The sequence below is a fragment of the Centruroides vittatus genome, unplaced genomic scaffold, assembly GCF_030686945.1.
Source record: "Centruroides vittatus isolate TY-2023 unplaced genomic scaffold, ASM3068694v2 contig_358, whole genome shotgun sequence".
NCBI lineage: Eukaryota > Metazoa > Arthropoda > Arachnida > Scorpiones > Buthidae > Centruroides > Centruroides vittatus.
Window position 1 is genome coordinate 41,421 of NW_027122181.1, and position 18,330 is coordinate 59,750.

General features: G+C 31.4%; 1 protein-coding gene across 1 annotated transcript; it reads left to right on the plus strand.

Moving 5' to 3' along the window:
- Window positions 1-3,988: 3,988 nt before the first annotated feature.
- Rad1 (Radiation insensitive 1) lies at window positions 3,989-14,617 on the plus strand. The gene is made up of 8 exons (XM_067269858.1): window positions 3,989-4,154; window positions 4,381-4,536; window positions 4,693-4,787; window positions 6,354-6,465; window positions 8,836-8,958; window positions 11,414-11,478; window positions 13,393-13,537; window positions 14,465-14,617. The coding sequence occupies exons 1-8, from the start codon at window positions 4,044-4,046 to the stop codon at window positions 14,492-14,494; spliced, it is 837 nt and encodes a 278-aa protein (XP_067125959.1). The 5' UTR covers window positions 3,989-4,043; the 3' UTR covers window positions 14,495-14,617.
- The last annotated feature ends 3,713 nt before the right edge of the window (window positions 14,618-18,330 follow it).

Here is an 18,330-nt window from a genome sequence, read left to right on the forward strand (position 1 = left end):
TTTTTATGGGCTAAAAAAATAAAATTTTGTAAAAATAATTCAATATGGCAGAGTAAACGTAAATTAAGAAAAAATTGTTTTTGTGTAGATATACATCTTGCCGCAAGTAATACTAGGGATGCTGGAATCTTCAGGGCCGCAAGCCCTGAAGATTCCAGAAGATTAGATTGCGGGAATTAAATTCTTATGGACTCCTTTATCAAAGACACTCCTATTAGAGATATTCAAACTAACAAAAATAGCACAATTTATTAGTTTATAAATATTATCAATAGTTTTAACTTTTTATATAAGTTTTTAAAGTTTAAATGTTTAAAAAATAAACAAAAATTATTCAATACGTAAAAATTATATTATACAACATGTATCAATAAATTCATTTAATCATATAAATGACAGACAATTAAAAATATTACGACATATAGGTGTTAAAAATATAAGAGTTAAATTCTTAGAAAAATTTTGCAAAAACGTTGTTACTTAGCGACTTTAAAAGATACAAGATTTCTGCGACAAGAGATACAGCAAAGGGAAAAGCTGAAAAGTTACAGTAGTGAACCGAAAATCGGAATCAATTGGGGACTGGGGTTGTTCAGATTAGGGATTTGTTCCGATTACGGTTTATGTACGAAAAAATATATTAACCTGTCAGATGTTCAAATTTTTCTCCGTTGCGTGTCGCTTCGTGTTGAATTTTCGTCGATTTTAACCCTAACGAAAATTTTTATAATAATAATCGAGGCTATCGTATCGTTAAAAATTATTTCTGCATTTTGTACAAACAAAATAAATATATTGAAGAATATAAAAACATGAAAATTATACTTTAGAAGTAAATTTAGTATCAAAAACGTTCGATTCAGCACGACACAGTCCGACTGAAAATCGTGCCGATTACCGGCGATTCCTATTACCAGGGTTCCGATTTACAAGTCTCTACTGTACTTGCGGACTCTAATAACATAGTTTCGGTTTTGATACCATCTTAAAAATTATTAAGGGGGTATTATTATTATTATTATTAAGGGGGTAAATTATGTCATGTCAATTCTCAAATTGCCCCCCTCCAACCAGCAAATTGCCCCCCTGTGGGGCGTACGCCCCACTTTGGGAAACACTGATATATACAGTGCTTCATAAAAGTATAGAACCGCTGCAAATTTACTATAAGAAGGGTAGGAATTACACGTATGATGTAGCTACCTTACTTATATTGTTCAGGATATATGAAAACATAATTTACCAAAACCCATTGTTTCCTATATCGCAGCAAACAGCGGAAATTGTATTTTAAAAAATTAATTTTAAGCACCGCAAAAGTATAGAATCGTCTAGTAAACGAATGTAAAAAGAATTATATACTACAAAGTAGCTTAACTTAGTAATTTACTTGCACACCTCCTTTACTGATAACATTGAAAATGCAATTTGACACGCTATCAACAAGGTTTTTTTTATGATCGATGCCTGAAGGGAGTTCCAAGCAGTGACAATTTTTTTCGCCCAAAAAGATTATCTATACGACAAAAAGGTTGTTATTTATTGTGCTAGCACAATAGGTCTAAACGAAACAAGTGGCCATGTTTATACTAGCAAAATTGAGTTGGGCAGCTTTGTGCTCAAACTTAAGAGCAGGGCACTTCTCATTCGAGATCAAACAATGTTGTTGTTGCCATGTAAAACCCTTCGAACGGTGTCGTAATGTACTCAAATACCCAAATCGTCCCAAATTTTACGCGTGGACGCTATGGAATTAGAAGCTGCATTAATAATTCATCTGCGGTCTTGTAGGGTAAGCTTTGAAGGACATCCACTTCTACGCTTTGGTCTATAATTTGCAGGATTTGACAAATAACGCTGAACGACCTTTTATGAACGTTTGATGGTGTTTGCTACTGCCTGCTGACTTAAATCAGTGCTTCTCGAAGCTACAATTTGTCCTTTATTAAGGTGTGTTAAATGGGTACAACGAGCGACGAAGGGGAAAAAAATACTTTTACACTTCAAACTTGCGAGAAAGATGGCGGTTCTATACTTGTGGCGGTATGTAAATTGACTTCTTCACTATTTCTCAGTCAGCCACGAATAAGTTAGGTGCTGAATTATACGTAAAAAAATCTATTTATATCTATTAGTGCATGTTCTGAACTTAAAAAACCAATTTACAAATAATACAGTACAATTTTATCTCATTGTCAAGTACCTCGTTATTTTCATAGTACTTGTAAAATACAAAGAAAAGAATTCCTCATAAATCATTTTTACGGCCTTCAATTTTGTTTTTCATTTTTGACTCTTTCGTTCTGTGGACACCAACGGAATATTTTAATAATTATTATTATGGATTAGACCATACCACAATGGCGCAGGTTTGTGATTGGGGACGGGATCAAGGAAAAATTCTAGAACCAGCAATAACAGGATTAATATTAAATTAAATGATTAGAACTTCAAACAAAGTTAAACCATTCTTTTATTTAGGAAATGAAGTAAATATCAATTAAGAAATCTTTCAAAGCAGAATTCAAATTTCAAGATTCTACCAGATTATTAATGGAATAAGATAAAGCTACCGACAGGTATTTCAAACTGTATAAAGACAAACTAATATTCATCTATTCAAATACTAAATAGAAATACAGTAATTTTTAAATGAAAAGCAAAATTAATAATTCATACAGTTGACTTGAAAATTTAATAATTGTTTTGATGCTATTATTACAGAAACAATGAAGACGATTGTCACATTTTAAGACTGTTTATTTCGCAGTTTATTGTTTAGAATGCCGTAGAGCCGTCAGGTTTCGAGTGCCCGGGAGCTCGAATCCAAGGATTCTTAATATAGTTACGTTATTTATTATTACAGGATACTTAGCGCCAGATATACCACAAATTACACGCTCCATCTGACCCAGTATGGAATACAATAGGTTGTCCCCAGAGCCAGGTAGGTATTAATCCATCAATCGGCACGAATTTTAAAAAAGGAAAGAAATGCATGGACAAGGTAGACGACGACCTAAGAAAAAAGACCGATGACGTAACGCTGGTGTTTGCGGAGGAGTAGCGAAAGAATAGAAAGACATCGAAGTATTTGGTCCACGCTCCTAAGAGCGAAAAAACACGATTTCGTCAATTTTATTACAACACATCCTTACAAACACCCCTCGCCGTAACATTCACAATTGAATCATTATCTAGTTTGTTCGTCGCATCCAATCATTTACATATCACGCTTCGTTACCATAAATGATACCGTCACATAACACCAACACTGCTTCCCGAAATCCAATCCCTAGGTTCTCGTCCTGAGAAGTGGAAACGTCACTCGATGTTTTCGAGTGGCGGCAAAAGGGGTTCTGGTACACTGGATATACGCACACTACAGTTGTCTTAACTCTTTCCGTCCTGTGGGCACTAAGAGACCCTCTTTTTTAGCAAGTCCATTATGAGTTCGGCCATGATGGAACGGCATGGTGATGAAGGACGGGGCCCGACATATCCGGACGAACCCCCCCCCCCGAAAAATTCCTGGGAATTTATCAACCCGTTCGGATTCGAACCCGGGTTCCCCAGAGCAATAGGCTGCCACTTTGACTGCTCGGCCATCCGGCCATCAATTTTTGTGGTTAAAGGTCGAAGTGGAGAGCTACAAGTGGGTCATATATCATATCTCGAGTTGGATCGGACTTAATAAAGATTTTACTCATTATTAGCAACGACAGATTGCTGGGCATTTCCTATTACCAATGTGATAAGTTCTGAAAAGAAATCTTCATTTCGTTACTCGATAACTTTTTAAAAGTAAAAGAAAATGAAAAACAAAAACATATTTTTTAAAAATATAGTTTTGAAGTAATATGAAAATCCGATAGCTTCAGATAGAAATTGAAATAATTTAATTTTTTTTTTCAAATCGAAAATATTTGAAATTTTGCCAGATGGCGCTAAACAAGCGCCGTTTTAGACACGTGGTGTTTGTAGTGTAAAATATGTAAACAAATCTTGGAAGTTCATTTTTACTTTGGAAGAAAAAATTTAAAATGTCTCAGACCGATTTTGCATCTCAAGATAATGCGGATTATGCTTTGGTTTGCAGCGTGGATAATGCTCGAAATATTTCTCAATTATTAAAAGCAATTCACTTCAAAGATGTAAGTCCACTTTCTCATATTTCAGTATAAATATATTCATGTCAAATCAAGAACTAAAGTTCTATGTGTATGAAACCAAAAAAGTGTTAGGCTATATATTTCTATTAATGGTGATATGTAAATATAAAATCAAAATCCTAGAAAATCATTAACAAATTAATGAAAATTAATAGTATATAAATATATACTTTTCAATCATTCATTAATAATAATTTTTTAAATTTAGACAGCAACTATCTGTGCTAGTGAAAATGGCTTAAAAGTTACAGTAGAAGAATCAAAATGTGTTCAGGCTAATGCTTATATACAAGCAATTCTGTTTCAGGAATATAATGTTCGACAAGAAAATGTCACATTTAAAATTAATCTCAATGTCCTCTTGGTAAGTAAAAGCAAGTTATTACATTAAAAAAGTAACAGTATTTATATTTTTATTATATATAATTACCCTATATATGTTACAACTGTAGGTAATAAAAATTTTCTGTAATTATTTACATAAATCTAAACTAAAATTAACTTTAATTAATTATGATAGGAATGTTTGAATATATTTGGAAATAGTAATATTCCTGGTATCACAACGGCTCTGAAGATGTGCTATGGTGGTTATGGATCTTCACTCATTCTAGCGTGGGTGTATAATTTATTTTGAATCATTTATTCTTAACTATAAAATAAAGTTAATTATTACTCATTAATAATATTATTGTCTGTTCTTAAATTTATTCTTTAGTTACAAAATGTGTTCTTCAGTCATAATCTGTTCAGTTAAATGGCAGTCACATGGCAGTTTAACTGAACAGATGTGATGTTCCAGGCACAAATTGTCCTCCGGGTAGTCTGCATTTTGTAGCTCTGCCTGATAAACTACGGTCTTCGAGTGTCCTTGCAAAAACTTAAAGATTTGGCACCTAATAGTCCACTCTACATGATCATCACAAACAATCCAGTCTAATAAACACACACTTTTGATGATGAGGGAAAGTGCTTGAAACTGCAATAAGTTATATTTAACAGTGAGATAATTCATCTGTTATTAATACAATTCTTATGAAAAATTGGCATGATTATGCTTTTAAAAACATGGAAATTACTGATTTTTTTTTATCTTACAAAGAAGATATCCAAAATGCGCTCACTGATTAAAATGAAAATTTAGTCACAATAAGTATTAACCAAAAGATGATTTTTCAAAAAATTAACTGCTAATGATGCTTTATTTATTGTTTTTATTTGACAAAGTTGTTATAACAGTGATTTTTAATATAAAAATGACTAAAGCATAAAGGACGTTTGCATCACAAACAGATTATGAACACACCTTTACAATATTATCTCCAAAACAGTCTTTGTTCTTCAAAAAAAATGAAAATTTCACAGTTTTGTGATGAGATAGTCTACCATGAAGACATCCTGCCTTAAACCACATGCTCTAATCTTCATTTAATTTCAATTTCATAACAATTGTTATCCATACATGTGCATAATACGTCTAAAAGTAAAGGTAAAGCTAATATCATTGTCATAAAGAAACAGTTCAATATTTACTTACCAAAAATCTGACATTTTAAATTTAATTTCTTGAACTGTTATTGGCATAGATTACTTTATTAATGTAACAAATTCTTTGTGTATCTTTCTCACAACAATATAACTATTAATTTTGAAATAGAAAAATAATTTTTCTATTCAGATATTTTCATTAAAAAAATCTTAAAAGATGGCCTTTTAAGATTTTTGCATAAAACTGCGGAATGATAAATAAATTCATAATAATTCCAATCGTGGAGGGACATTTTATCATTTACATATTAAAAATTATAGAAAAAAATTACAAAATATTCCTTATTAGTATAAACTACTCGTTAGTTCCTGAAAATGGAATTGTACATTTGAAGACTCCAAATTTTAAAGACATTTTGTATATTTTTTAGATGATTTATATAATTACCTGATGTTTTAATGTGTTTTTACTATTGAGTCTGTAATTGTATGAATGAAAATGTTTTTTTTTTTACATTTAAAGGATGATTGTCTTTTTAGATAAATGTGTATAAATATATTGTCAAGCCATGTATTACCCTGTGAACTCTCTTCATCTCTAAATATTGTACATGGTTCACTAGCCGAAGATGATATTTAGATCTATAGAAAAATAAAAAGTAAGCATTAATAATATCATTTTTTTGTAATTAGATTAGAAGAAGAAGGAGTTTTGACAGATTGTCATATTCATACTCAAGAACCAGAAAATTTACTTAATTTTGATTTCTCTACCACAAATATAATAAGCAAAGTTATAATGAAAGTAAGTTTTAATTTTATATTATAAAGATAACATTTATTGTAAACAATGAGAAAATATATAAATAAGTTGGTAAAATGTAGTTTTTTTTGACATTTTAACAGTAATTTTGATGTCTGAATATGGGGCTTGGGCATGTATGAATTACAATTTGTTCATAGTTTAACAATGCAGTACATTGCTAAATGCCAACCAAAACCGAATGTTATTGGGATAGAAACGGCTATAATGTTAATAACTTATAAGACAATTTGGCACTAGAGTTAGGCATTAGGTGCCATCTTTTGATAAATTTAATAATAATTTAAATTAAATAATTTTAAATAATTAGCCATTTCTTGCCCGATAATATTTGGCTTTGGTTGGTGTTTAGCTTTAAAGTATATCGGGTTTAGTGATGTTTATTTAGCAGTACATTGCAATTAAAAAAGTAATATTAGGAGGACTGTCCAATGTAATTTGCCCCACTTAGCTAGTAGTGGACAAGATGAGTGAAACAAAGTTGCACATTGGTGTCAAACAGTACTTAATAATCAAATCTTGACCAAAGAAGGCTGTAAACTGTCAGCAATCTGTTTCAGATTGAAGACAAGGTACAGTAATGAGGATGTGATACTGACTGTTCAAGTATGCTGTTTACGCCAGATACTTTTATAGTTATTGCCTCATTTGCTGAGGTTAGTAGTACTATTTGTAAGGAGGTTTAAGCAAATCCTTTGATTCTCTTAGGTCACACTTTAGTTCTCTATCAATAGACAGCAGCTACACAGAAATGAAGTCATGAATAGCTCCTAGTTTGCCTTTTTGAAGTTGTAACCAACACTGTTGTTTAGAGGTTGTTGTTTCTTTTCAGTTACTTCAAAGGGCATTGTGTCTAAAACACATTCTTTATCAGTCATATGCCAGTTAGCCTCAATATATATTAATATATATATGACACAATATAATTATACATATAATTATCTTTTGCCATGCAACTAATGAACTATAGTCTAATTGAGGCAGATTAGCAAAACCTCTTCTCTGTGATTTACAGAATGGAGTTTATTCTCAAAATTTAATGGGCCAATTTTGATAAAACTTTGCCATGGAGAGGTGAATCAAGAACAAAGCAATCAATGGCAATTACTTTGTTCTTGGATCGCCTCTCCATGTTAACACATTCAAGGATTGCCTCTTTCTTTCCAGCTCTGCCTCAGTTCTATTGCATGATGTCCTAATAATAATCTACTAATGTTTATACGACTTTTTACAGAGTTTCAAAATTATGTGATAATCTGAGGCCTTTATGCTTAAATTGAAAATTTAAAAATTTCACAAACAAAAACCATTTTTTTATAGTTGTGAGTCACAGAAGGACTTTTTTTTTTCGATTTAGAAGGAAGTTCCCGAGGAGAGATGTTGACTTTGATATCAACTCAACAAGGAAGTTACTCGTTGCTTCTCTTCTCAGGTGACTCAAATCGTCCCTAATTATTAGACGGATGAAATCCTATAAATAGCTCAAACAGAAATGCCCAATGCTGGAACTGGAAACCAAACTCTCAAGAAAATTTGTGTCTAAACTGAAAGAGTTTCCTACCAAATGCAGGAAACTGCAGTCAGTTTCTCTAATGATTCAGAAGAATATAAGGAACCAAAATGAAGTATTATATTTAACTCAGATATGTAAATTCTCTCATCAGGATAGACTTAGTGGGATAGAATTAGATATCCTCGCATATTTGATTGTTGGACCTAATTGTTTTGTTATAGTTTATGACACTTTATTTAATGTATATATGATAGATATAAGTTTTTGTTTAAATAAATAATTCTAAACTGTCATTTAGATTGATTTATCATTTTTGCCTAATTCCATCATTGGCCCACAAATCATGTAGTAATTTTTGTGTTTAATCCAGAATCATCCACTTTTCACATTCATCTTATAAAGCACTGTCTGTAATGATATCAATTAATTACATTATATAAGATATCCATCAATTATCAATGGGATGTTCAGTGTAAGTTTTTAATTGATTTTGATAGAAAACACAATATTGCATACAAGAGATAAATAAATAATAATAATCCAATGATTGCCTAAATGTTCGGGCTATAATATGGCTATAATCAAATAATTAATATAAATAGATATGGTACTAAAGGTAAGCGTTAGGTGCCGTCTCTTATCTAAATTAATAATTTAATTTATTATATTAACTCATCGGGCTTTGAAATGTGTATTATATGTAAATAAAAAATAATTGCAAATTACTGTTATTGTAGATAAATTATTGTAAAGGACATTTTTTGTCATTTTGGCATCAAATGATAAAGGCACAAAAGCAATAAATTGCAAATGTATTTAATACATATTTATTTTTTCAGTCTGAGGTTCTTAAAGAAGTTTGGAATGATTTGGATCTGAACAGTGAAGTATTAGAAATTACAATATCTCCCAATACACCAAGCCTTAGGTTTTCTACAGTTAGCAATTTAGGTACTATAAATGTAAGTACTAAGACAAATTGACATTTAATTTGTAATTTAAATGAAAGTATTAAACTTTTATTTTCTAGCTCTTTTAATTTAGATAGAAGTTTTTGTTGTTTTTTTTTTACTGTCATTGATTAATTTTTCTCCCAGTTTTTATAAACAAAAGTTTTCTTATTTAAGGACATTTTTCCACAAACATATTTTATTTAATGAAATTAATTATCTATAAAATCTCACCATGTCTCATTTATGTTCATTATAAGGTGAGCATTGCTCAATTCATTAATTCAATCAATAACAAAGTGAATTCTTAAGTACACTCAATTTAAAAATAAAAACCATTTATTTGAAGATATTAAATTAATTTGAATTTTTATTAATAAACTAGCAGATGAGCCCGGCATTGCTTGGGCAAAAAGTAACAATAGTGAAGATTAAGATTATTAGATTATAGCCAGTCTTACCCGTTTTCACCGGGTGCAAGAATTAGGTTCTCCCTCTTTGGAGGCTAATTAGAGAATTTTTAGATGGTCTAAAAATATGTTCAATTTTCTGCAAAAACGCAAAACACCGAATCTAAAATAGTACAGTAGAAGCCAAGTTCTTCATTGTAATCCTTAACCCTCTCCCTGGGGGAAATTTCCAAAACTCCCTTCTTAATGTACTTTCTCGTGACGTACCCTGTGTGCCGACTTTCAACTTTCCTAACCGTTTCGGCTCTGTGCTTATTATCATCAACCCATCTCAATTATATTATGTGTATTGTCCACAAAAAAGTATGATTTCAGTTACAGTTTGTTCACCACATTCACACTAAACTAACCTGATTATTGCCCATATGATAATGAACATATCTCTATGGATAGAAATTGTAATATAGTAAACAAAACAATTTTGTTTCTAATGAGCTTTGATTGATCAAATGCATTGATACCTGCTAACTTGGAAAACTTGATATCACTTGCATGAATTAATCATTTTGTATTTGGTTTTTATGAAAATTATCTTAAATAATTTCTTTTACTCTGAAACTGAAAGCTGTAAAGCTGAAACCTGCTTTAAATGTATAAATTTTTGTCACAATCTGTCTTAAATGTGAAACAAAAATAGCTTTATTTATGTATAAACAGTTTATGAAGTGAGGGCCTAAATGATTGCAGTTCTGTGGAGTAGACCTCTTTTCTCTCTGAGAGCACTAAGAGGCCTAATGGAATGAGGGCCACAATTTTATTCTTGGATCATATATTGGCCAGTTTTCTTGTAAGTTTTAATTTATGTTACAAAATCTGGTATGTCAACCCAGATGGAAATATCAAAATAACGTCTTGTGACAATGCGCAAAGCGCACCTTAGGTTTCTGCACCACTTGACCGAAGGGTTGATATCGCTTCGGCAATGACTACGTCAGGATAGATGACACCACACAGCAACTAGGGCTGTTTTTTTTTAATCTCAGGATTGTTGTTGTGAGGTCATGCGAGCGGTCGTGTGCACAGGCAATCGGATTCGAGATGGAGGTGATCTGAGAGATGGCGAGTCGCGTGGAGGAGGTCAGAGAGAAGGCACGCTGGAAGTGAATCACTTGAATGCCAGGTTAACAAGTAATAACTGTTTAATAACAAAGCAAAAGAGTACATGATACAGATTTTCATTTTAGTAAGACATTAAATTTACGGATATGTATGACATTTGTAATTGCAGGAGAGAGAGTTCACACGAGATTCACGTGGAGATAAATACCTGTAGTTTGAAGGATCCATTTGTAGACCTGATGCAGGAGAAGATTCATTCTGTCCCTTAGGAAGGTTGAACAAACAAGGAGGTTGGCACCTTAGATAAGTTCTGGATAATGATCTGAGTCAGAGTTGATAGTGTATTCATTTCAGAAGCACATAATTAACAGTATCAGTTGACAAATTGGCAAATTGGCATTATAGGACTGGATGGCAACTTGTTGCATCAGGGAGGAATGGGCAACGACTACCTTGACTCAGCAATGACTGACTCCTTGGGCCATCAGTTCTGATATTAAAACTGTAGAGAACAGTCGGGGGGTCAACAGGTCACGGGAAAGCATCGCTTTTGCCGTCAAGAAAATCTAAATCAAGATGTTCTCAGGTAACAAAGGACAACAGTCATCCAAATAGGTGTGACAATATCATACAATTTTTTCTTCGAATTCCAGGTTCTCACAGTTTTTTGTCCATTTGGAAAAGTCAAAAGAAATTTCTTAAAAATTATACATCATTCGATATAAATTATCTTAACTTTTATTTTAGCCTTTCTAAGATTTTTCAAATTATGTTTCCCTATTCTCTGATTTTCTTTATAAAGGACTTTGTAACAAAAAAGTAATCTCAAATTTTATTTGTTATAATGCATTAAAAATTTTTAGATGTATTTTATATGTGATACAGATTTATTTATTGATTTGAATTGCATAAACACTAATAAAGATTTTATTTTACAGTTAGATTTTTCCAAAGATTCAGATATGATAGAAACTTTCACTTGTTCAAAAGAACAGACAAATAGGTAAGAAAATATGCATTTTTTTTTTACTGATATATTATTATAATGAAATCTTTCAAAATTAAATGTTACATTACTTTGGGCTTTTAAAAAGAATGGTTAAAAACATTCTAGCAATGAGTTGCATAACTTTCCCAGCTTTTATGACATTTTATTATAAAAACTTTTTTTATTTTTGATTATAAAATAACAAAAGACGTAATTTTGAGGGTAGATGTGAGTTTTATAAAACACTATAAATGCTAACAACAATTAAAATCTTCATTAAGAGTGACCTTTCATGAGATATATCACATGACCACTTTCTATCTCTGCACCTTTCGGAACCAAAATTTAATAGCATAAATGCCCCTTATATACAAGTTACCATGCCAAATTTTGTTTTTTTATCTTCACCCAGTCCCGAGCAAAATAGATGCCAACACACACGTCTATGGAATTTTTTTTTATCCTTTTTTTTGGGTTTGGGGTCTCAAACATGGAGATTTGCAAAAAACTCGGAGGGTCAAATTTGACACGATTCCATTACTTTCCCTTATTATGCATACGTAACAGCCGAGAAAGTAAAAGTCCAAAATTAGATAGAGAATGAATATTTTTAAGATCTCTATCAACTTTAAAAGTTGAAACGACTGAATGTTGAAGTTCTGTGATTTGTTGAGTAGAATCTGAAGCCAAGAGAATCTTAAAAATCTTCATCCATTATCTGATTTAGGATTTCCTTAACTCGCTTGATATTTATTATTATAGCTTCTTGTTCTTTTTATTTATATTTTATTCTTATATAACTACATATTTTTGGCTATTATTTTTGTACTTATCACAGTGTTTTCTTAGGAATCTTGACTTGGCTTTTTTCTGTTTATTTTTTTAGTTATTAAAAACTAAAGAGTGAAATGACAAGTCAAGCTTCCCAAGAAAACTTGACTATATTTTATTATATATCATTGAACAGGGTGATCCAAGTTCTATAAAGTGTCTCATCTTACAAGACATGCTCAAACTGTTGACAACCTTATACTTTTTCTATCAAGTTCCTCGAGACTTTCAAAATCGAAACAGAAACCTTGCTGATTGTTCTGAAACGATGTTGGGCTTTAGTTCCACAGTTGTGTGAGGATTGGTTTTGATATCCTCTCCCTTAATATATCTCTATAGAAAATATTCTGGTAACCTTGAAGGTCACAAACCGTTACTTCAGTGATCACTGAAAAATTCAGTCAGTTACCCAATTTCTATATGCAATACCATTCAAAATATTAGTGAAGAAAGGTGTGATTATTGCTAATCAGATATAATACACCACACATTGATATTAATAGATTTCTCAGACAATGTTAGAAGTTTTAATAGTCTAAATTTGGCTATTTACATAACCATTCACGTGGATCCAAGCTTCGTCGTCGGAAAAAAACTGTCTAAAATGTTGTTTATGAAGGATTGAAACCAATGCAATACTCCATGTACTTGATTTCATCTGTAGGTCATGGATAACCTGTTTACAATATAGATATAAACCTTTGATTTTTTCACAGCTTGGAATGCTTCCATTTGATAAACCTACTTATGATGAAAGTTTTCATGGTCTTTTTGAGGAGAATGGAATAAGCTTGCTCTCACATCATTTATGTTATCTGTTAAGACAGATGGTCATCCACTCCATTGAAAAGAGAAGAAATATTAATAAATTTACTGTAGCAAATACACAGTACGAGCGTCTTACACGTGTTACGGATATCATATATATATCACTAACAAGACATATCGCAAAGTGGATTTGGATTATCCTAAATTATCTTAGTTTTGAATAATGTTGAATAATTTTATTTTATTTTATATTTAATAAGTTAATTTATTATTGAGTATTATATAATATTTAATAAAACTGAAAAATTAGTTTAAATTATCTTTAATTAGATATAAAATCTCACTGTTAAAACCATCATTCAAAGCTTTGATACAGTCTGCTAAAATATCCATAAGAAATGACGACCGAGGATTTTTATGTCTTCAGTACATGATAAAGGTCGAAGATGGTCAAACTTGCTTTGTAGAATATTTTGTAAGTTTTTATTATATATTTATAACTTATTGTGTTTGTTTTTTACATGTTTTTAATACTACAAAACATTTTGACTATCTACAATATATGTAGATAAAAAGTTCAGACCGAATTAAAATATCGATTAAAGAAGCTACAGTTTAAGATCTTAAATTATAAGGATAGAGTTTACAGCTTTACACTTTTAGAATAATAAAACCATAGATTAAACGGGTAATAGAATAAAAATTTATTTTCACAAATGATTTTGTTGCTACCCGAGGCCATCAAGAGGGGAAGGAAATAGGGATTTTTTCCCGAAGCCATTAGTCATTCCAAACCCTGTAAATTAATGCTGGTTTTACTAACAAAAAATAAAATCTTTAAGACTGCTGTTTATTAAATACATAAAGTGAGTAGTCCAAAATTCAAAGACTGCCTATATATAGTTAACTTTCAACTGAATATTTTTTGTAAAATAATCTGAAAAATGGTTATATTAGTGACTAAGGAATATTTTGTGAATGCATAAATAGATTTTATGAACATTTTGGCAGAGTAATTGGTCTTAATTTATGTAAATTTTCGTTTATTTGACACTCCAGAAACAAATTTTACATAAATTAAGACTATTATGTATTTATGAAGATGCCCACCAGTGTCTGATGGTTAAAATCACTGAACATTTGTGGGTTTTGCATTCCACTGACAGGGAGTTTTCTGGGTTTTTTTTGTCTAACCTGTAGAAACTGAGATTTATAGAAAGTCTTCCTGGAAAGTATCCTACTTGGCAGATCACTGGTGTGTTGTGTTGCTGTATTTGACCATTTCTGAAGAAATTTCAGTCAAAAATAGGCAACACATTTTTATTTTTTTTAAAATATTATTACTATTTATATATTAATTGAGTTTATTTTATAATCTCAACTAGTTATTATTTATTTTCAGTGTGCACCAGAAGAAGATACTGTCGATTAATGATGTATGACATTAATTACATTAAAATTTTAAAGTTGTTCTTAAAAGAAATAAAAAATTAAACTTTTGTAATATGTTTATGATAGAGTTAAAGAATTTTTTGGAAAGAATTGTATTTTAATATTAAAATTTTATTTATAAATTAAAAAGTGTATTTGATTGGCTTTTTCTTATCCCTCATAGATTTTGGTTATAAAATTGTATTAATTATTCCAGTCATATTTTTGCTACCGTTGCAAATTTTCATAGCTATTGGGCCACATTAATGCATGGTCTGCCCAGTTACATCCAGGGCTGGACTCGGACATGGCTCTAAGATTCAACACCAGGCCCTAAGTTCTAGATTTATCTTATGTGCAAGCCAGCCCCAGTCATAACAGTGGCATTCTTAGACCCTCATCTCGCTGTTCATAACTAAAATTTGTTCTGTATCTGTATAATACATATGAAGAAATTTGATCAAAGATATCAAACGTGCTTAAAACGGCCCTTGTGCAACCAATAGAAATCCAGATATGTATCCATACCTTTTAATAATGGAACATAGTGAATGTCTGCGAAAGGATTGTTGCTAATTGTTACCGACAATTGCAACAATTACTATTACGAAAGCTTTTAAAGTATCTAAATTTGTTTTACATGGGCCTAAGTGAATAATCTGCTATGGACAAAGCAACTCAAACAGAAAAATTCGTTAAACCCAAACTGCAACAGGATGATGAGAATTCGAATGACGACCATTCTTCAAAATCGGAAGATGATGCCGGATATTCATTGATGCAACCTTTCGATCCTTTAAGGATAAAAACTGAAATAGATGACGATCTGTTAGATTCTTTATATTTGCATTCGTTCGAGTTGAAATTGGATCCTAGAGAAACGATTGATTATAAACATTTACGTCCCGAGAAATTCGTTCGGGATCTCCCGAAATATTTGGAAGGAAACTTTTTGGCTCCTAAAAATAACATTTTTGGATGGTTTTGTGGCTGCAAACAGAAAATGGACGGAGAAATTTGGAAAAATGTTCGTCCTAATATCTTTGTACGTTGTTGGAGAAGAGTTTTTGGGTGAGCGCTTTTCTCTTAATTTCATATAATTCGTTAAAACAACCCGAGTGGTGTTATCCACTCGGATTGTTAACAATGAGTGGATAACACCACTGAGTATTGGTCGTGGGTTCCCACCTCGCCAACGGTTGGCCACGTTTGTAATACTTGAGTAGGGGATAATTTCCCATAACAAAGTCCTCGGGAAGCATCCCTTTGGCACATCGCCCACGTGTCGCAATCTCGCGTACAAACAATCTACTCCAATATGCGGATAGCATCTAGGTTTGTAGGTCTTTTTTCCTCAAAATAATCACAAAAAATTTAATTTTTAGAATTTTATACTTATGCAATATATAATTTTTATTTAACAATACATTTAAATTATTAATTATTATTCATGTGCAGGACCCCTTATCCCACTCCAGACGAATTACTGGCTAGCATTTACAAGCATCAGAAGAGATGGGATGTGTTATTGGAGCTAATTAAATCTGAATAATTTAACCGTGATTTTTAACCTTTCTAAATGAAATTTTATTTAAAAAATTATAAATCAAACTTATATTTTCTAAGTAAAATTTAAAAAATGTGATTAAAAATTGCAGCCTCGTATTATCAATTCTATTATTAACAAGCTTTAAATAAATTCGGTTATATTTCGCTCATATTTAGTTAAATATAATTAAATTTAACTTATTGTTAATTAAAGTTTACATTTTTAACTAAATTTAAACCGAGAAATAATTGTTTAAGTAGAATAATTTAAGACTAAATTTTTGAATTTTTTTCTCTACGTTGGCTTTAAAGTAAGATTTTATGACTTTTAAAGATATAAAAGTAAGAATTTCGTTAAAAATTTCATGTTTTTTTTAACGTTCGAATCACGCAGAATCGCAATTTATTTATTTATTTATTTTTCTTAATTAACTCTTCCACGAGACATCAATTAATAACATTAGTAGAGGAGCGCCAAGCGCTAATTCCGATGAGATTCGCACGTTTGTTTGTCAATCCAGTCGATAAAGAACCCTCAAAGAAGCCACAACTTTAACACCGAACATCAATTTTTCGATTGGAGTAAGAAAATTCACAATCTCGAGGAGAAAAGGTGAGCAAAATTTTATATAAAATCCATTTTTTTAACGGTCGACTCAAATTTTTATTATTTTTTTTACTTCAAAGAAGAAAAAAAAAAAGACAGGATTTTTAGATAAAATTAAACACTAAGAAAATGAAGAAGAGTTTGAAAAGCATCGTGAGAATTAAAAATAAACCCGAAAAGTAGCAGAAAAAGCAAAATTCGTTACGAAAATGGACGATCCAGAAGATTATACAGAGCTTTTCTGCCCGTGTTACTCGTGTTGAAGATATACGGAATCTATCTAGAAGATAACTCGAGGTGTTTAAATATTTGGAAGTATATAGTTAGTCTGATAATATTCATTAAATCGTTAGTTACGTTTACTAACATCGTGTGTTACGCACTGAGAGAGAAAATCGTTACGGAAGTTCTCAATCTAACAACGGATGCCATGAGCGAAGCCATCATCTTCGTGTCCATAATATACCTGAACAAGAAGAAAAGATCCATCAAGAAATTACTCGTAAATATCGACAGAAAGTACCCAATTTGCAATCAGTTAAGGTTTCTACAAAAGCGTTTCACACTCATTTTGGGTTTCTTATGGTTTTTCTGCTTCGTTTTAGCGTATTTATGGTTAGAAGCAGCGATTCGTACATCGTTGGAAGTTTATTACAATAGATATTTCTTTGGAATTACGGTAAATAACGATTCGATTCATAAAAATCTTTTCTACTTGCCAGTTTGCTTAGATTCTCTTTTGTACGTTTGGATGGTGGTCTTCCCTCGAGGGCTCTTTGTCGTATTTTTCTCGTTCGTATGCACCCTTCTGAGTATCAGCTTCAGGACGATTAACGAAAACCTTCAGGATAAACTCGAAATTAATAAATATTTAAAGAAGTATTGCGAGTTATGTTGTTTGGTGTCTTCTCTGGAAGACATCTTCTCGCCTTTGGTGTTTTGGTGGTGCACGTCCCTCTTTCTGCACGTCACTTTTAACATGCACAGTACCATTATGTATATTTATAAGCTTCGTGCGGTGGATGTCTTGTCCATGATGTGCATACAAGTGATTTTGGATGTTTGTATTTTTTCTCTTATGTGTTTTGTCGCGGCTCGAGTGACTAAAGAAGCCGAAAATGGCGTTTTTATATTGTCTAACATTACCGTCACTCGTCTGCAATGCGAACAGAGGGTGCTGGAATGTTTTTTGATCAACGCTTCTATCAATCCACCTCGATTAACCGGTTGGAAGTGTTTCGCTTTAAACAGAGGTATAGTAATTATTGCCGCTAATATTATAGCCACTTATTTAGTGATATTGACGCAAATTTAATTGGGAAATTTGTCTTTGTTAATGAAAATCTTCTGTTAGTTTCGTATTGTCACGACCTTAACTTTGTTTACTCGGGTCCGATGATAGAGCACTCGATGACGTGTATCGATCGAGCTTTATTAATTGTTTTAATCGATCACCAATCAAATTTATTTGTTTGCTCGTAAAGTTTCTTTTATGGATTTATGAGTGAGCGGTAAATCGAATTTCGTAATTATTTTCTGTACCGATAGATGGCGCTACTGTATGAGGGAAATAATAATTTTTTATATAGAAAATGGGTTAAAAATAGAAATATTAGTCAAAGTAATTAACGATAAGGTTAATAAAAATGTTTAAAAAATAATTACAATTAGAAAAATAATTT